Source organism: Tenrec ecaudatus, chromosome 17, assembly GCF_050624435.1.
Source record: "Tenrec ecaudatus isolate mTenEca1 chromosome 17, mTenEca1.hap1, whole genome shotgun sequence".
Classification (NCBI taxonomy): Eukaryota; Metazoa; Chordata; class Mammalia; order Afrosoricida; family Tenrecidae; genus Tenrec; species Tenrec ecaudatus.
The window spans coordinates 48,166,051-48,187,775 of NC_134546.1; the positions used below are offsets into that span (position 1 = coordinate 48,166,051).

At 41.6% G+C, this 21,725-nt stretch overlaps 1 protein-coding gene across 1 annotated transcript in view; it reads right to left on the minus strand.

The window, feature by feature from the left end:
- ENTREP2 (endosomal transmembrane epsin interactor 2) overlaps nt 1-21,499 on the minus strand; it is a 133,611-nt gene extending 112,112 nt beyond the window's left edge. Inside the window, exons 1-2 of the mRNA XM_075535551.1 lie at nt 21,281-21,499; nt 5,774-5,830 (exon numbers count right to left, since the gene is read on the minus strand). Coding sequence (XP_075391666.1) covers nt 5,774-5,830; nt 21,281-21,499 — 276 coding nt within the window. The remainder of the gene's footprint in view (nt 1-5,773; nt 5,831-21,280) is intronic.
- Nucleotides 21,500-21,725: the final 226 nt, after the last annotated feature.

Below are 21,725 nucleotides of genomic sequence, written 5' to 3' on the forward strand. Positions count from 1 at the left end.
AATCAAAACTTTCTTTTCCAACTGTTGATCTCTTTTCCTTTTAAAAAACTGCTTTCATGTTCCTATGACTAGTAATTATCAATGTATTTTGACTGCATATTTGATCAATTTCAGACTGAGAAAGTGGTAAACATCTTCAATTCTTTATTGCTCTTCCGTTCAGCTCTTTACATGTTGTTGTTGTTTACATTGAATGTGATGTTAGTTCTTTCATTTTTCATTCATGGCATAAGCAATCACATGATTATCTGACCGAAAATAACCAATACTTGTCCATTTCATCTCACTAAAGCTGAGGATATTGACCTTTATGTGCTCCATTTCATTTTTAATAATTTCCAATTTCCCTAGAGTCATATTTTGTAGATTCCATGTTCTGATTCCTGATGTATTTTTTCAGCTCTTTCCTTGCATTTTGATTTGAGTTACATCAGAAAATTAAGGTCCCCGAAGCTTAACCCCACCCACATCATTAAGATCAAATCTACTTTAAGGAGGGGCAGCACTTACCCTGTCATCTTTTGAGTGTTTTTGAACTTGAAGCCTGAGAGGTTTGTTTTTTGGCACTATAGTAGAAAATGTTCCCACTGGGCAATATTTTAAAACATTGATCTTCAAGTGCTTCTTGCTAAATTATCTCAGTCTGGGAGCTCTACTGAACCCTGTTCTCAATCACTAACCCTGCTGGTATTAGAAATAGCAGTGGTGTAGCTTCCAACAACATGCAAGCCACCATCGAATGACAAGCCAGCAGATAAGTGATCTATACTGCTGTATTGGAACTCTAGAATTCAGCATTATTTCAAACAACTGGAGAAAAGTTTAGCTGATTAAGATTAGTAGAAGGCCAATGCCTATTGGAACCATCTTGCCAGAAGACCCAGGTTCTATGTACATAAATTAGATACAGTCCAAGAGTGGAGAATAGGAAATTACACCATATAACTCCCACCAACCCACCTTTCCCTGCATGGGTCTGGTATGAAGAGAGGGGAAAATACTGATAAGATTCACCTGTGAGTAATTGTGAACGAGACTCCTTGCAATGCTGTCCTGCTGAGTACAAAACAAGACTGCTGAGAATCAGGGTGTGTGAGCTTATCACAGGCAAAAGTCAGAAGTGGAATGTATACTCTGGCCCCAGCATCTGGTTTACCCATGCCTGACCTGACTGCGGACTGAATCGCACCATCACCACATGAGACATTTCCCATGAGTCTTGTGAGATTCTGCAGCAATTTGCAGACCCCAGAGACGTGAGGTTGGAAGGAGTTGGAGCAGACAATCATTTTGCAAGAGTTGGACTACTGGGACTTTTTCAATATCCAACTTCTTGGGATATATTTGAAAATAGTTTTATAAAAGAAATTATTGTCACATCTACTCTGCTACAGGATAGACCTGCTTCCAGAACATGCTGGTTCAGACAGGAACTCCCTTTCCTAGCCTCCTTTGCAATTGACAGGGCCATGTGACAAGTTCCAGTGGTTGTACCGCAGGCAATGAGGTCCAGAAATGAGTCAGGTGTTTCTTTATTCTCTGCTCCTCCTCTGTGATGCAGAGTATTCCCAAGGTCTAGGAACTGGTGGAACCACATGATGGAAAGAACCATTTCTCTTTATCACTGAGTATAGACGGCATCCCACTGACTTACTGCACAGCAGTGAGAAGCAAATTTCCCTTGTGCTCTAACACGAGACTTTGGGGGGTTGTTATAAAAGTTAGCATTACTAAAGCATGTACTTCCTTAAGTAAGATGAATTCCTAAGTCAAGCTAGAAAAATCCCCTCTTCTCTGCCTAGAGTTTAGAAAAACCAAACAAGCAGGATTGCAGATCTTTTTAGAAGCAGGAAGGTTCATCTTTCTCGCGTGGAATGGCTGGTGGGTTTGAACCACTGACCTGCAGTCAGCAGCCCAGTAGCCTACTGAAATAAATTAATGAGTAGTGAATCATGGTCTCCTCACCAACGAGCAGCTGGTTCTACAGTGGTGAGCAGAAATTGGTCAGTGAGCACTAAGATGGTCTACTCTAGCTGCTTTGATTGATGCTTTGTCTCTCATTTTAGGATGAGACCCTACGGGCACGCTACGTCTATAGGGGTCCTAATCCCTAATCAAGTGTATAAAAGTTGTGTCCATCCTGGGTGATCCAATGCACGGACCTGTGAGAAGCTGTCCTGGAGCTAGGGGTGTGATAACCTGAAGCTGTGACTGGGAGACAAGTGCCAGCTTTGTTTTTTATCCACACACCAACCTGAAGGAGGATGTAGACATCCTCACTGTCAGGTGACCAGCATTAGTGTATACCAACAACCCAGAGACAGGTGAGGACGAATGAGGCAATCTCCATGTCCCTCAAGGGAACGCAAAAGCCATTCCTCAGCTCATCCAAGTAATCTCAGACCCTAGAATGTGCACAATCACCAATGTACCACTTTGTGTGTGTGTGTGTGTGTGTGTGTGTGTGTGTGTGTGTATGGTTCAATGGTAGAACAATCACTTTTCAAGCAGATAACTTGAGTTTAATTTCTGGCTAATATACCCCATGCAAAACTGAAATTAATTAGGTTAACCAAACACTATTATACATATACAAGGGGGTATTCCCCCCCAAAAAATCCAGAAAAAAGCTCTGCTGGGCAGAGCTTTTGTAGTAGGCATTTCCCCCACCAGGGAAGCATCCAGCAACTTGCTCTGAGTGAGTGCACCCACCAGCATTGCATGGGAATTTTCTCTCTGGTCACAGTGATTTTTTTTTCATAAAAGCAGTTCTGATCAATCTCTTTTTTTGTGATGGCTGATTTAAGAAGACAGTGTGTGGCTGTGAAATTTTGTTTCCCACATGGGGAAAATACCGCAGAAACTGTTGTGATGTTGAACACAGCTCGCAAGGACTGCGCTATGGGAAAAACTGAAGTGTACGAATAGTTTTCTCATTTCCAAAAAGGTGAAATGTTGCTTGATGACAAACATCATTCTGGATGTGAGTCAACTTCCCGGATGGATGAAAATGTCAACTTGTAGTGCATTTGGAGCTTATTCCACCAGGTCACACTGTTAATCAAGCTTTTTCTGAAAAGTAGCGTTAGCAATGAGTGACAAAAAGGCCTGATTTGTGGCAGAGGACCACAGACTTGTCACCACGACAGTGCACCTGTTCACACAGCCACCTCAGTGCACCAGTTTTTTGGGGAAAAAACAGCACTTCTCTTTTGCCCCATTCACCTTACTTACCAGACCTTACTCTTTGTGACTTCTTTTTGTTTCCGCAAACGAGAAAGGACATGGAAGGAAAGCAATTTAACTACATAGAAGAAGTGAAGAAAAAAATGAGGGAGATGTTGTCAGCCACCCAAATAGATGAGTGTGAAAAATGTTTCCAAGAATGGAGAATTTCAGTACATAGCTTTGAAAAAGAAATGTTTTGGGGGGGCGTACCCCCCTTGTAGATAAGATCTAAGGGCTCTTTGAACAATTAACAAGTCACAAAATATGCCTAATGAGACAACTAAAAAAAAAAAAACCCAGTCATATTTCCTGCCAGACTTTTCTTTTTCAGAAGTTTTTCAGCTAGATTTCTTGAGCTGGTTCCAGCCAGACCCAGGAGCATGCCCCAAAGAAGTGGTCCTGGCCTCTAGCTGGTTCTGGAATATTCATATCATGGAACCAAAATTCACTGGAACTACATTTGCACTATATGGACTCATGTCAGAAGCAGGGAGTTCACGGGTCACTTCTCAAACTATAACTTTGCCTCTCCCATGAATAATGAATAGCATCTCCCCAAGGTCCTGCATATGGGTACTTCCTTTTTCTCCAGAGACTTAAAAACAGACCAACCCCTTTGGAGAGAGTGATTTGAAAGTAATCAATCACCTTGATAAAAACTTTGCTACTCTTGTCTTTATGCGTCTGAGCTATTCTTTTCCTGATGACAGGTGGCAGACCCACTGAGTCCTATAAACTGACATGATAAATTGAGTCTGGTAATATAGCTATCAACCATCTTTCAGTGGAAGCTTGTGTGCTGACATGTTTCAGCTGTGCTTCCAGATTAAGATGGTCTAGGAGGAAAGCCTGGTGATCTCCTACTGATTGTCCATTGAAAACATAACTCTGCTCAGCACAACACTGATCAGCAATTAATCACGGAGGTGGTACAGGACTGGGCAGAGTGTACCAGTCTGTTGTGCACGGGGTTGTAATGAGTTAGGGGCCAATTGTGGCGAATAGTAACTTGATAGACTAATGGGATTTGCTTTAAAATTACCAAGCAAAGGGCTGAGGTAGGGCAAGGTGAAGTAGATAGAGTATGGCTGAAACAAAATTGGCCAAATATTGTACTTATTGAAACAGGATGAAGGATAAACAGGGGGTCACTTTATTTTCTGTGTGTATTTGAAAATTTATAAATTTAAGAAATGTTTTATATGGACTGAGAGATAGGAGGCAACTAAATATACTTCTGCTCCTATCCTCTTGTTATCTTTAGGATACCATGGAAATACAACAAGAGAGTTGCTTACCACAGATAGATTGGTTTTTCTCTATTTCCATTAATATTTGGAATATGTCATTAACTTCAAGACTGATCACTGAAGAGTTTTAAAATTTATTTAAGAAATAAAAGGGAAAGCCATTTTGTCATTTCATTACTCCTTGAATCCCAGAAGACCTCTCCTTCTAGACCTGACATGGACACATAAATAAATGCATACACCAAGAAGAACACACATAAAAATGAATAGAAACAAACCTGCTAGTTTTTTTTAACAGAACAACAATTATTCCTCTTTGCACCTCCCATGCTGACTATTCATCTTCAGATCCCCAAATCCAAACGTACTTCAATTAAGCTATTCCAATTCACAGTAACCCTACGGCGCAGGATAAACTGGCCTGTGGGTTTCCAAGACTGCGCCTTTTAACAGGCGTCTCCTGCGCAGTGACTGGTGGTTTTGAACTTCTGATGTTGCAGTTGGCAGCCCAACCTCTAACCACTATGCCACCAAGGTGCCCTTCCTCCTCAGAAGAGCAGAACAGCAATTCCAGAAACCACCCAAGTGCATTCCTCATTCTCCAATTAAAATAAATATTCCTATTTTATCCCCACAAACACTTGCAGTTTCCAGTACATACAAATAACACTTCTTGTTTGATTATGCATACTCATTTGGTGTTTTTGTCATGTGTAATTGGGCGACAGGGATTATCTTCTTCAAGTTGTGCGAGCATTTTACTATCCTTTTCCAAATTACTCCAACTCCAATACCATTAACTCAACATTCCCTAAGCATACCTCCTATACTTAGTTACCACGAACAATATTTGATTTCTAGATATGTGCTTACTTTATGTAGGTGAGATTGTACAGTATGCCTTTTTGCCACTGACTTATTTTACTCAGCAAAATGTTTCTAAAGTTTACTCCAATTATAGCAGACATACACATATATTTTAATGTCTAACACAAAGCTTGTTTTTACATTCTAAAGTGTATTTGCTTGTGGTATTTGCTTTTGGGAGAGCAAGTAAAACAAAGAGGATGACATCAAGACTTCTAAGAAACATATTTGAGGCATATTCGCAAAAGGGGAATTTATCAGACGTGCAGTGGATAGTTTCAGCAGTCCACCAACACTGGATTCATTTTTCTCTTCAAGGACTTCCCCCTAAGAACTCAGGCTTCTCTTTCCCTTTGCCTCTCTGTGGCTCAGGCCTCTTTAGTAATACCGCATTGCATACTACATCCCGGAGACACTGTGTGACTTACCACAAGGGAGAGAGGCCTTCTCCAGGAGACCACCCCAATGAGACCAGACAGCAGCACCTATAAGGGCAGAAGTTAAAGAATTGAGCTGCGTCAGGAATTTTTAATAAGCAATCTGAACAAAACTCATTTTTTCAACCCAAGCAAGGTCAACAAAACGCAGCACAATTATGAGCACAGGTACGCTAGTCCAGTGAATTATGTAATATGGCTCTTCTAGCCGTAGTCTTTGTAACTTCCACCAAACGTCCTTTTTTCTGATGAATCTGGGGAAGGAAAGATGGAGGGAGACACTGATAGGAATATATGAGACCATCGTGAGTGGTTGTTCCAAACGTGAGTGTCACTGAGTTGAATCCAACTCCGAGTGATCCTATAGCACCGGGGAGAACTGCCCCAGTGAGTTTCCAAGACTGTGGCTCTTTATGGGAGCAGAAAGGCACACTTTTCTCCCTCCTTCAGCCTTGCAGTTAGCAGCCCAATGTGTAATCACTCTATCACCTGGGATCATCTTAGCAAGGTTTAATTCTGATTGTAAAAACTTGGAACTGGTTGGGATTGATTACTTTTACCATCCTGCTGGGTATAAAAGGAGTCACCTGAGAAGCAGGGAGGGGAGAATTCCTTACCATGAAAAGAAAAGAGCCAGGAGTAGATTGTATCCTTTGGACCCAAAGACAGTGGGGCTGTCAGGGTAAAACCAAAAGCCAGAGCACAAGACATAGCAGGGGCTTCCTATTTCACAGAGCGAGGAAAGCTAAGTGCTTTCAGGTCAGAGTTTGCCAGAGGTGTATGGTACCTCCAGGAAGTTGGTTTGCTGACTCCTGGAGACAGAGAACCCTCAGGCTAAGGTATTCTGTGCCCTTTGGGTATTTATCAGTAGTGATGAAAGCTTTGTAACACTGTCTTGAGCAGGGCAGAGGCCAAGGAGCCCTGTGGCTGAGAAGTCAATGGCCAAAGAGAGGCCAGCCTGTGGGCATGATAGAAAAGATTCTTTACCGGAAGGCCTGTGCCCTGAGCATTTCTCAGCCTGAATTTCAGCACATTGACTTCTCTAATAAACCCTAAAATCATGCATACAACCTGTGTGTTCTGTGTGGCCCGTGCAATGGACCCAGTTAAGAAGTAGAGAATGCTGTGGGAGGGATGGATGGATGGTGTAAAAACTGGTAATGAAAGTTGGGGGGTGGAACCATGTCTGCACTTATAGGAATTAGCCTTGGGCTCCTACTGATGGCGACTCTTTTTCCCCTTGTGAAGTCCTGAGAGGTTTCACGTGGTTCCCCACATAGCTTGTTAACAGTGTGTTTATAATTTCCATCCCAGTGCTCCTGGCACTAAAAGGTGCACCCAGTCCTTTACTTAGCCTTGAATCATGCTGGCCCAGAAAGTCTTGAGTTTTCTGAAAGCCACTTACTCCACTTTGGTCTTGTAAGTTATTTGGAACTACTACTTCAATATCTGACAATGTTTTGATGCTGTGTCTAGTATCCACTAGCTAAGTCCTCAAAAGGAGACAGACCTTCTTTGGTCTGTTCTTAGTTTCAAGGCTCTGATAAAGCCTGTTCACTTTGGTGACCCTGCTGGCATCTGAAATACCAGTCACATAGCTTTCAGCATCGCAGCAACACAAAAGGCCCACAGTGTGACAACCTGCCAGATTAGTGATGGGAAGGCCCTCAACAGATGGATTGACACCGTGGCTGTAACAATGGGCTCAAACAGGAACCACTGTGACTATGGTACAGGACGGGGTGGTACACCTACGTGGGTGGTACACTTGGGTGGGCCCCAATCTAGGGCAGGTGGGCTTAATTCAGCTAACAGGATCAACCAGCACCATCAACTGCACCTCCCAGCGGAAGGTCCTAAAAAAGGCAGGAACTTCCAGACCATGCCCTCTTTTTCCAGGGGCTCCTCCGTGATCCTGCGGCCAGTCTCTCTCTCTCTCTCTCTCTCTCTCTCTCTCTCTCTCTCTCTCTCTCTCTCTCTCTCTCTCTCTCTCTCTCTCTCTCTCTCTGGCTTGTGTTCAGTTTATCATAATGCCTGAAACAGCTTCTATCCTTTATAAAAAACCCACTTGGATCACAAACTAGGCTTTGGCGTGAATTCTTTCTCGTTTGAAGCCAAGAACCGAGTATTTCTCATGGGAGGAATATCTAAGAGCATCTGTCTGATAAATTAATTCCAAAACAGTGTCCTATGTTTTACAGCACACCAACATCAGTCTCACTCAGACTGATATTCAATTGCCGGTATCTAGAGCCTCTTACTTTCCATTTTTACCAATGGAAATTTTACCGATTCTGAGACATAGTTTAATATCTCAGCATTCATAGAAAGGCTTAGGAATTCAAGAATAAAAGGGCTCCCCTTAAAATCACAAGCTACCACCTGACCTCTGAAAGTATCTTTAAGTAATGAACAACAGGAGAGAGGGGAAATATGGCCATCAGGTAATAAGCATGGAAATATCTTTCACAAATACAAGAAAAGTTCAACTGGGAGAGAAGTCCTGCATTCCCTGAAAGCCATAAAAACAACTTAAAAGCTAAGTACACTACATTTTCTTATATTTAAAGATCGGTAATGCCTAATTGTTATCGACTCCCCTTTATAATTGACCAGTGTCAGAAGCCACTTCTGTACACTCCCCTCCCCCTGTTGAAAGTGCTCTTTCCTTGCCCCTATTTCAACCCACTAGGCCAAGTCACTTGCCATGCTGGCCTGTGGGGTCCATTTGGGCAGCGTAGAGATTAGTTGTACTAAGATACTTGAACTGGTAGTAGGCAATCATAGTCTTGATACATTAATGCCCTATATATTCTGTATTAAGATATATATTTTTTCCCTGGAAAACCTGTGACTGACATGCTCAGTGTATATTATTGTAAAAATTTCCTGACAACCAACTCTCATTATTTACATAAATAGCATCCAACCATGAAAGGTTTTATTGTGCCTACATTGGCACAAGTACCTTTCTCAACCATTTTTAAAAAAATTAGTACTAGGGGCGAATCAAAGACAATATTAACAGAAGATCTTTATGACTTTAAACAATCTTTAAGAATGATTGATAAGACTCTACCATAAATTAACAAGGAGATTTTGAAAGGGAGCCAAATGCAAATTAAAAAAAAAAAGATCCAGGAATGGGTTTGGGGCTCACACTAAATACTAGCTTCAATTTAAGAACAATTAGTTCTTACAACATGGCCCTGCTCGATACTTACTCTCAGGAAGGGGACACAGAAGATATGGGTGCTATAGCAAAGTGTGGTGAAGAAATTAGATGGTGCCTGGCTATCAGAATAATGCCTGTGGTCTTAAAGGCTTGCTTCCAAATAAGCAGCCATCTAAATGAGATGTCAACAGAGACCACATGGAAGAAGGACACCAACAACCGTGACCAAAGGATTGTAAATCATATCATCTGAAGCCAAAGGAGGGAATAGTGTCAGAGCCTACATTGTGATTTCCCCTCTATCCACAATAGAGAGAAGGGAAGAAATTAGTTACCAAATACAGTGCACTGAAGAGATTAATGTAGAAGATTTAAATGATAAACCTTGCCAAGTGATTTCCCCTCTGATGCACATTAGGACTGATCTGGTTTTCAAAATTTTATGTATTTTTTATTTGTTTTTGTTTGTTCCTATTGGGGCTTATCTCAGATGTGTTTTGTCATTGGGGGGGGGGGGACTCCTTTGAATTTTTGTTGTATGTTTTTGTTTTTCAGTATCTGAAACTCAGGATTTATGAACCTATAGGGACACCACAAGTAGAATAAGGTTTTTGGTGTTTTGTTTTTTTTTGTGGGGGATGGTGGTGGTGGCTACAGTGTAGATGGGCAGATAAAAGGGAGCTGATGTCAAGAAAGAATAGAATGTTTTGAAACTCTTTGTGGTAGCAATTGTACAATACTTCTTGATGTGATTGAACTATGGAATAGTATAGTTCTATGATATAAAATTATGGAATGATATAGACTGAAAGATGCAAAGATTGAACTATGGAATAATATCTGTATCAACTCCAAATAAAATATTTTGGAAAACAAAGAGCAGGGCTGGGGAAAAATATATTTTGGAAAACAAAACAAAACCAGCATTACAAAAATCATTACTGAGATCACTATGAGTAAAGAATCAACAACAACAGCAGACAAACCTAAGAGCAACATACGGAACACCACCACACAGAAACCAATACACTGAAAGCAGTACTCATAACAACAAAGGAGGAACAAAGATACCAATACACATGCACACATACACAAGCACACATACACAAAGAAAGAATAGAAAGCAAATACGGCAAAATAACAGCAATAAACCTGCATACAACAATAATGACGCTGAATGTCAATTGATTAAATGTACGAATCAAGAGACAAGGAGTATCAGACTGGATGAGAAAACAATCTATTTATATTATCAAAGATAAAGACATAAAAATCAAAGAATAGAGAAAAATTTACTAAGCCAATATCAAACTTAAAAGGCAAGAGGGGAAATATTAGTCCATGATTAATAGATTCCAAGACAAATAACAAGAGCCATGATAATACAGATAAATACTGAGAAACAAGACTGGATACTACATATCGACTAAAGGAACAAGAGAAGAGCAAGATAACCATAATAAACACACATTCCCAAATGAAAGACCCTCAAAATACATCAGTCAGATCTTCGCAGAGTTGAAGAAAAAGACAGCTTGACAATATTAAGAGACCAATATACTTCATTTATAGATACAAAATTTAACAATATAATTCTGGCCAATAGAATCTAAACATACCAAACTAATAAACATATCAAAATAATTCATCAAAAACAAGTGGTATTTATACCAGGATGCAAGGATGGTTCAACATTAGAAAAACAATCAATGTAATCCACTACATGAACAAAACAAAAATAAAAACCATATGAGTGTATCAATAGATGTAGGAAAGGCATTTGACAATATCCAACACCTATTTATGATAAAACTCTCAACAAGATTGGAGTAAAAGGGACATTTCTCAATATAATAAGGGCCACACATGTAAAACCAAAGGCCGTAACACACTCCATGGGAAAGAAAATGAAAGCATTTCTCCTGAGAACAGGAACCAGACAAAAATGTTCCCTGTCATCCATTCTTATTCTAAATTCTGCTGTAAGTCTTAGGCAGAACCACTAAATAAAAATAATAAACAAAACCAAAGGAATGCAATTGGGTAATAAAGAAATGAAACTTGATATTTGAAGATGATATAAATGTATATATAGAAACCTCCAAGAATCGACAAAAAGCTAGCTGGAGACAATTGAGAGATTTGGTCAAATAGCAAGATACACTATTAACAAGCAGAAATCAATTGGATTCCTTTATAACGTTGAAGAGAGCGCTGAAAAAGACATCAAGAAACAATACCATTTTCAATAGCCAAACAAAATATTAAATACTTAAGAATAAACCTAACTAAAGAAACAATAGACCTGTACAAAGAAAACTACAGAATGTTATTACAAGAAACAAACAAACAAAAGTTGGTTCACTGTGGAGAATAGCAGACAGATGTTTAGTGATGGTTTTTTTTACTTAATACTCAAAGGCAGTCGACTGTGTGGACCATAATAAACTATGGAGAACAATAGCAGTTCCAGAACACTTCATCTTGCTCCACAGAACTTGTACATGGATTGAGAGGCAGTTGTGCAAACAGAACAAGGGAATCGAGTGGGTGGTGTAAATCAGGAAAGGTGTGTGTCAGGGTTGGATCCTATCACCAGACTCACTCAATCTGTAAGCAGAGGAGCTGTTCTCTATGGAAACTCATGCAGCACTGGTATCGAAAGTGGGCTTATGAACAACCTGTGATATGCAGACGACACAATCTTGCTTGCTGAAAGTGGAGAGGACTCTCAAGGAATTGCTGATGCAGATCAAGGGCTGCACTTTTCTGTATGGATTACAATTCAATGTACAGAAAACAAAGTCAAGGATTTTGTCTTGCTTGGATCTACAATCAATGCTCATGGAAGCAGCAGTCAAGAGATCCAAGGAAGCCTTGCATAGGGTAAATCTGCACAAGGCCTCTGGAAAGTATTGAAAAGCAAGGATGCTACTTTGAGGACAAGGTGTGCATGGCTTGGTATTTTCAATTCCTTCATGTGCATGTGAAGGTGGTATATTGAATAAAGAAGAATCAGTGTGTTTGAATTATGGTGCTGGCAATGAATATTGAAAGCACCAGGGACTGTCCAAAGAACAAACAAATCTGTTTTGGAAGAAGTACAACCAGAATACTCCTTAGAAGTGAGAATAGTGAGACTTCACCTGGTGTAAGTTGGACATATTATCAGGAAAGACCAGTGCCTGGAAAGGGACCGCATGCTTGGTAAATTGGTGGGGCAATGCAAATAAGGGAGCTGCCAATGAGAGGGACTAACACAGCAGCTGCAGCAATGGACCGTAAAGATAACAGTTTTGAGGACTGCTGTACAGAACTGACTGGACGGTACCTAACAACAACAACATGTCATACTTCTAATCACAAGCTCAGTAGTTTGAACACACCATCTGCTCCTCAGAAGAAAGGTGAGGCGATATCCTCTCATAATGAGGTATAGCCTTGAGAACTGATGCAGTGGTCGTTGGCTGGGGTTGGTTCATAGACTCAGTACCAGAGGGCACGTGTATAGCCAGGGGCTCCTATTATCCAGTCATAGGCATCCTGACTTGAAAACATGTGTTAGCATCATGGAAACCACCTGCTATTTTCACAAAGTCTGTGACCAAGTGGGAAGAGATATGCGATGTATGGAAAGATTTTTTAAATGTGTTTGGAGCAGAGTGTTTGAGGAAATAAAATAAGTTCACAAGAACTTGGATGGAATGGTGCGAACAGGAAGGGTGGGATATGAACCAGGTAGAAGTTACCTTAAAATCACTAAAATGAAAATAGAGTTGATCATGTTCCTTATGGCTTCCCCAAGGCCAAACACTTGTGGAATTACTCTGAATCATGAGGTTACAACTAACATAGTATAGTTGTTGAAAGAATAAAATTGGAAACCAAAACTGGATAATTGTTTCACATATTTATCTACCTTTTGCACCAAAGTGTAGCAAATATACAATTAATTTGTATTATTACAATTCAACTCTCTTTCCATGTACTAGGGAGCACCAATGCTGTGCTGTTGTTGCACGTCACTAAGTTGAATCCAACAGGGCGGAGTAGACCTTAATAAGGTTTACAAAGATGGGATATTGGTTTCCCAATGCAAGATGATGGCTCTTGCTCCTACAAAGGTTTCTGGTCTTCTGAAATCCCAGGGAGCAGTTCTACTCTGTCTTATAAGGTCACAAGTAGTCAGAATCAACTCCATTGCATTTTTTGTTTGTTTGCTTGTTTTTTTCTCCCATGGCTGATGGGTTCAAACCACTACTGCCATAAGTGATTTTTAAAAAACAAAGACATCATTGCCATCCTATGAATTCAGACTCATAAATAACCCATAAGCCATAAGACAGAGGTGAGCTGGTGCATGGGCTTCTACTGCCATATTTTTTTCCTCCCACTTTCCCCCCAAATTTTTCTTCCACCTACTCTACTCCTTGAGTGGGTGCTGGGTTTGAAATGAGCAGTTGAGTGCTTTAAGATTTGTGCCACCAGGACTTAATGTTGTTAGTGCTGCCCAGTCACTTTCAACTCAGAAACTCATAGCAACCTGTGGTAGTCACACAATTTCATGTCAATTTGATAAATAAGAATGGGTGGAGTCTAGTCTGTCAATCAGGTTACATCTGAGTGATTCCTTCCTTATGGGCGTGGCCTTATGAGGATTTTGGCACTTCCTCTCTTCCTCCCTGGAGGTAAGAGATCCTCTTTTTCTGCTACACCTGCCTGTTGACAAGCCTCATGGAGCCACAATGATGGCAGCCAGAACCCTGGAGATGTGTTCACTGACATTGAATCATCCACAGGGCTTTCCACTCACCAGCCTGTGATCCCCCTGCATTTGGCAACATTGCATGTGTTGAGTAAATCTGAAGAGGAATTCATGTCCTAAAATCGGATTTATGGGTTAATCTCAAATTTATGGACTTGATCTGAAATAGGCTGGAATGTTTTCTTAACATAAAATTACTCTTTGATATGAAGCTCTTTCTTATACATACATGAGTGTCTCTAGATTTGTTTCTCTCATCAACCTGGCCTAACTCACAAAGCTATGTGACAAGGAATGCTGACCCAGAAAATTTTCTTGGCTGTAATCATGGCTTTTAAAAAAACAAAACAAAACAGTTTTATTGACAAGTAATTGACATATCATACAATTCAATAGTTCAATCATATTAAACATAGTTATGCAATCATTACTACAATCAATTTTAAAACATTTTATCATTGCTTGTTCTCGTTGTTAGTGCCCCATTTTCCTGAAACACTCCTGTCACGGTCCTAGGAAATTATTAGTCCAGTTTCTGTAGACTTACCTCTCCTGATTTCGAATAAAAAATACAAAAGAAAAACCAAACAACGATGACAGAATTAAACATAGAAAACCTCAATCAAAAGCTGCAAAAATGCTAAAATTTAGAACAATTTTTAAATGGGTGAAGGGAGACAGCAGACAGTATAATATGTGAACATAAAAATGTATAAATTATCAAGGGTTCACAAGGGTGGGAGGGTAGGGAAGAGAGGGGGAAAAAAAGAGGAGCTGATACCGACTGTGAGCTTCCTGACCGTGAAGGATAATTCACCTAGCATACCGTTGATAGACTCTTCATGGACACAGCCAATATCCTCAAGGAGTCTATGGCTCACACACAGGATGCTCAAATGGAAGAAATGGCAGTAAACCTACCCATACAGTATGCTCAGGTGACAGAAATGGCAGTAAACCCATGGAACTGGGTGCTTATGAAGAGAATAGGTTTGGTTATTAGTGAAGATAGAAAAGTAAATTATGTCATGTTGCTTGCAAGTTAGTGAGCATGTGTGCAGGCTAAATTTCTTCAGAAGAAGCTAACAGAAGACAGCTTTTGACCAATGTGAAAACCAGAAAGGGGTGGGTGGATAATGGATATCCCGAGACTGCTGAGGAGTTTTTCAATCTGCCAGGTCTTGTCTGGAGCAATTATATGTCAAATTAATGCAAAGGTGCTCCATTGAGACCCACTAGACTCTGCAGAAGATTGCTGTGGAGAGAGAGAGGCCTCTTCAAAGTGGTTTCTTATCAGGCAGAATCCGCATTTGCTCAAGGAAACTTTCTTTTTGAAAAAAAATCATTTTATTGGGGGCTCGTACAATTCTTATCCATTGTGTCAAGAACATATGTACATTTGTTGCCATAACCATTCTCAAAACATTTGCCTTCTACTTGAGCCCTTAATATCTGCTGCTCATTCCCCCCTCCCTCCCCACTCCCCCTACCTTATGAACCCTTCATCATTCATAAATTATTACTATTTTGTCATATGTTACACTGTCTGATGTCTCCCCCCACCCTCTTCTCTGCTGTCCCTCCCCCAGGGAGGAGGCCATATGTAGATTCTTGTAATCAGTTCCCTCTTTCTACCCCACATTCTCTCCACCCTCCAGGCATCGCCACTCTCACCACTGGTCCTGAAGGGATCATCTGCCCTGGATTCCCTGTGTTTCCAGTTGCTATCTGTACCAGTGTACATCCTCTGATCTAGACAGACTTGCAAGGTAGAATTTGGATCATGATAGTGGAGAGTGGTAGGGAAGGAAGCATTTAGGAACTAGAGAAAAGTTGTATTTTTCATCGTTGCTACCCTGCACCCTGACTGGTTCATCTCCTCCCCACGACCCTTCAGTAAGGGGTGTCCCGTTGGCTACCAATGGGCTTTGAGTCTCCACTCTGCACTCACCCACATTTACAATGATATACTTTTTTGTTCCTTGATGCTTGATAAGCTCAAGGGAATTTTCAAAGAGCATCTATTTGGGTGTTGCTCTGTAACGATATGCTAATTAGACTACCTAAAATGACAGGATATCTTCATGTTCTCTGTTACAACTTTGGAGTGGAAACCTACAAGCAGAATATGAGGAGAGTCCTTTATGCCTTGGCCAAAGTTATGGTGCTGGGAATATGAATAAGGAGTCTACTGGGCTAGAAAGACTGGCTAAAGTTCTACGGTTACTGGGCACCACGCATATAGATTGGGATGAGAGACTATTATGGCAAGGCTCTCAGTGCTATCACCCTGGCCAAAAAGAACATTTAAATCCAGCCAGACTTTTCTTAGAGGTGAAAATTCTATTAAAAGGAGAAAAAGAACTTCCTGAAGCTGGCATGGCAATACTACACTTTGATATGTCTTTAGACTTTTGTCTAAGCATTGTTAAACTGCAATTGCACTATGAGACTGTTGGTGAAGAATATTAAATTACAAAGGCCTACCAGAAGAGCAATCAAATCTATCTTGGAAAAAGTATAGCCAGAATGCACCTTAGAAACAACGATGGTGAGACTTCATTTCATGTTCTTTGGACTTGTTATCCAGAGGGACCAGCTTCTGAAGAAAGACATGCTTGGTAGAGAAACAGTGAAAATGAGGAAGGATGAACCATACAATTTTCCTCTAGTTCTTAAATGCTTCCTTCCCCCCTATCACGATCCCAATTCTACCTTGCAAGTCTGGCTAGACCAGAGGATGTACACTGGTACAGATAGGAACTGGAAACACAGGGAATCCAGGGCGGATGATCCCTTCAGGACCAGTGGTCTGAGTGGCGATACTGGGAGGGTGGGTTGGAAAGGGGGAACCGATTACAAGCATGTACATGTGACCTCCTCCCTGGAGGGCGGACTACAGAAAAGTGGGTGAAGGGAGACATCTGACATGGCAAGATATGACAAAATAATAATTTATAAAATATCAAGAGTTCATGAGGGAGGTGGGAGCAAGGAGGGAGGGAAAAATGAGGACCTGATGTCAGGGGCTTAAGTGGAGAGCAAATGTTTTGAGAACAATGAGGGCAATGAATGTACAGATATGCTTGACACAATGGGTGGATGTATGGATTGTGATAAGAGTTGTATGAGCCCCTAATGAAATGATTTAAAAAATAAATAGAACAACAAAAAATTAAGTGAACCTAAAAAAAAAAAGAAAATGAGGAAGACCTTCAGTAGATAGATTGACACAGTGGCCACAACAGTGGGCTTAAACATAACAAATCTGTGGATACTTCATGAATGGAAAGGTTTTATTCCGTTATACACAGAGTCCCTATGAGTTAGCCCACCTAACAACAACACGTTAGTCCTAGTTTTAGATTTTTTAATAACTGTGCCATTGTTTTACACAGTGGCTGTACCATGTTGTATTCTCACCAGAAATTGATGAGTTCCTTACCATCATTTTTTATTTTCTGGGTATTTTGTTGTTTTTAATCTTAACTTTTCTAACCCTCTTCCCCTGAGTCGATGAAATAGTATCCTATTGTGGATTTGATTTGTATTGTTCTGTATCTTTTAATGTATTTGGTAACCATTTGAATGTCTTATTTGGTAAAGTATCTGTTCAAGTCCTGACTCATTTTTTAATTTGTTAAAGATATATACACATATATATTTTCTTTTCATTTTTATAGTAAAAACTTATGAAACATTTTGAGGTTCCATTTATATTTTTTATTTGTGGATTTGCTATTGCCTTAGATAATCCATTGTTAAAAGTAAGGGTAAACATCCCTTTCCCTCTATTGTCTTATAACAATTTTATGGTTTTAGTTTGCTCATTTTGGGTTTTGGCCCATTTTGAATTTGTTTTTATGTATGATGTGAGGCATGCATGCATCCTGTTTCATTTTTCTACATGTGCAAGTCCAGTTATCCCTACACTATTTATTGAAGAGACTTTCCTGTACCCAGAGAATGTATTTAATATCCTTTGCAAAAATCAGTGTACTATACTCCCTTTAAATAGAGGAAGAAGGAGAACCAGGAATATGAGGGGATATGGATTTTTATGGCTAATTGCTTCCATGAACACCTGCTATCTTTGACATGGAACTAGAAATGTATGCTATCTGGCTAACATTGCTGAGTACTTTTATTATGACGATGAATCAAGATCACTGGAATACAGTTGCAAATTCTCATAGATTCCAGAATTTTTTGGAGCTATGGAGGCTGGATGTACCTCTAAAACTATCCGTGAAATATTCTTTAAACCTTAAAACAAAATATTCCCTGAGGTCTTCTTATAATCAAAAATAATTTATCTTAATTAGTAACATTCTGCTCAGTTCATTATGTATGATTACAAACTATGTATTTGGCATCAAATAGACATGAATGAAATCATTTTCATTGAATTGTAGATATAGAAACTGTTGGATTGGTGTATGTTTTGCCTAGTATATTCTCAGCAACAAAATAAATTTTTAAAAATCAGTGGACCAGAGTTGGGTGAGTTTATTTCTGGACTCACAGTTCTGATCCTGGGGTTGTGTAATACATTTTGAAATCAGAAAAAAAAAGAACTAATTGTTCTTCGATTAGGGCTAGGATTATGTTTGAGCTTAAAATCCATTCATATATCATGGTTTGTGACAGGGGTAGAACAGAGACTTCTGCCTGCTAAGGGAATGAACAGTGGATCCTGGGAGAAGAGACCTGGTTCAACTATTAACCTTCAAGCTTGGCTCTTGTGAATATCTGAAACATCCTGACACAGCACTGTAGCCTGAGATCAATCTGATTGTGACACAGAGCTACAGCCCCGATAAATTTCAAAGAAAGTAGGCAAGAGACCCACGGATGCACTGAATAACTAATTAGAAAGTTGCCTGGCCATCTGTAGAGGTGCAGCATCACCTCGTACGCCCTTGAATGTGCCTTTAAAAACAAAGAACATCCCCCTAGACAAGGTCCTCTCAATTCACGAGGAGGACCCCCTTCATTTCTTTTGACATGATACCCACGCTGTAATAAAACCTTGGCTTAATTCTTTGTTGCTGTGAGCACATGGGCATGACTTATCTCTGGCTCCTTACAAATCACCCGGGTAGACTTTGCTAGTTCCCGCAGGGACAAAAACTCGTTGCGGAATATCACAGTTTATATGTGTCCCAGGTTTACTTCAGAGACATTATCGTTTCATTGGAGAACATTATAAATCATACCCCTGGGATAGACTCTATTGATAGTACTGTAAATTTAGCCAATAGTATAGAATTTTTAAAATGGTTTATAAAAGGAAAGTGTGTATGTACAGGGCAGCTTTTTAGACCAAAATGCCTGGATTGTTGACTTGAACAGATTAAAAACTCAAGTGACTGGATACTATTTACACAAACAATGAAGTTTGGAAGTAGAGCAAAACTCTCAGTAACATTCACAAAAAAAGAGCCATGCCTGCTATACTAACCTGGTTAGAATGTTAACCGTGTCAGAAAAAGGCAAAGAGAACATGAAAATAGTAAATTCGTGCTAATCCTGAGCCACCGTTCATTGAGCGCCCTCCCAGCAAGCGCTCTGAACCTATACATCTATAACCTCGGGGTAGCGGTCACCTGCCATCTTCATGGTAGCAGATCACAACAAGGTCTTTCTCCCACCAATCCCCTGGGTAGGTTCAAACTGCCAACCTTTCATTAGCAACTCAGCACTTCTCTATTGCACTACTAGGACTCCTTACCAATTGTGTAACCAAAGCTAAATGGAAATGGGAAGGATTGACGGTGGAGTCAGGAAACGAAGCTCATCTACCACTCTGCCACCTGTCTGACTTAGTGTTCACAATACAGACAGTATGAAAAGAATGCGTATTAAATACTGCTAAAAACTGAACAGCACATGTGTGATGACTAACCATAGTTGAGCATTTGAATGGCGTCTCCCTGTTCCTACTTGAAAGAGCTCTGGTGGGGTGGTGTCGTGGGGAACCCATTGGGCTGCTAACCCGGACATTAGCTGTTCGAAACCACCAGCTACTTCATGGGGAAAAGATGAGGTTTTCTATGCCCATAAACCCACAGGGGCAGTTCTACCCTGTCCTAAACTGTCGCCAAGAGTCAGAATTGATTCGATGGCAGTCAGGTTGGTTTGGTTTGGATTCCTGCCAGGATCCTTCTTTCTTTACATTGACACTCTGAATGTGCAAGCCTATAAAATGTACTTTACTGTCATAGCCAAATATAGTTACAGATGTCAAAAGTTCTCAGAATAAGTGCCTCTCTTTTTAAATACTTGGAATATATTTTCCCTTTTCCATATTTATTCATATTCATATAAACTGTTTTTGTTTTGTTTTTCCAAAATCCCAAAAATGAACTCGGGAATAATCACTTGCTTCAATAGTGGCTTTCTCTTAAGGAAATTTGTTACTCATTGTTTCTCAAATCAACGTGAAAATGGATCATCATCTTGTTCTGGAGCTCAGAGAACACACCCCATCTTCACCCACTTGCCAGACACTAGTCACAGGCCAGGACAGAGCTAATACCCAGGTGATAGTGGGCTCAAAGGCAGTGAGTGGCCACAGGTACGGCTAGTAACCAGAGGGCTGTGCCAGGACACACACACCGACACTGGTTCTGCACTGGAGCGACCACTTGAGGTTCACAGGAGCCTTAAAAGCCTGTAACTGGCAGCCTGGCTGAGCTTCCAGATCCCTGTGAAGCCCTGAGGCTTGGCAGCCACACCAGCCAAGAGAGCTCTCACTCATGAGCAGAACTCTCCCTCCCCTGGTGCTGAGAAATGATTGGTACTGGTGGCTGGTCCTCTTAGGGGGAGGAAAAAAAGTACCTGGAATACTCACATTGGACAAGAGAGAGAAAAATGACATGGGAAAATATTACATGAACCTCTCTACCTTTGCTCCGGTCGGTACCTAGGTGTCCCCACTGCTGTAAGAGTACATTTAAAATTAACCTGTGAGCCCGGAAAGAACAGACACCACCTGAGGTGGACGGGAAAACGTTCGAAATGCATCAGCGCCACCAGGCACATATGGAGGAAGGGATTTACTGAGAAAACAGATTCACCCCAGGACATCCCTCTCTGAGCTTGAGAGGACCACTGCCTGCCCTTCTCCCGAACTTGCTGGCTGCAGTCACGGATGGGGGATCCAGAGCGGCCAGTGTCCCCTCGCTGAAGGAGGTGCCACTTACCTACCACAGCCCCCAGAAACAACCAAGGACCCTCCTAGCAGGATGCTGACTCAGCCATCTCTCCCAGCCTGCTAACACTGACTCTCTTCACGTCACATTTGCTTATTAACTTCGGAGATTTGAAAGTGCGGGTCTTTCTTTCGCCTCATTAATAATTGGTGCGGAGAGGGAACGATGGGTGTGTTTTAACCTTCATCCCATCATACATGTATCCCTGTTGATTGCAGTGATAAATGCCCAAGCATTCCAAAGGCAATTCAAGGTCTCTCTCTATTTTGCTAAACCCCCGCCCCTCCCCCCCGAAGTGGGTCCCAGACCCTCAGTCCCCCGGAACCCTGCGGTCCACTCACCGAGAAGCCGGCCCAGAAGGGGCTGGAGTGGCGGATCCGGGCCGAGGTGGTCAGCGCCAGCGCGGCGAAGCTGACGGCCACAATGAGGCATCCGAGCGCCATTTGCGTGGCCCCCAGGGCCAGCACGAGGCGGGAGCGGCCCGAGCATTCGCGCAGGAGGGACAGGCTACGGGGGACAGTGGCGGGGCCCGGGGCGCGGGGTCCGCCGGCCGGCGACATAGCGCCCCGCGCTGCCCGGGCGTCGGCCCGCCGCCTCGCTCGCTTTCCCCAGGGGCAGCCGCCTCTCCTCCGGGAGGCTCGGGGAGCAGCGGCGCGGGGCGGAAAGCCGGCCTTCCCGCGGGGCAGAGCCTGGCGCCGGGCGCTCACCGTCCCTGCGCGCGCCCATGCCGCTGCCGCAGCCGCGGTCCCGCCGGGGGTTGCGCCCGCTCGCCGCGCCGCGCCTCCC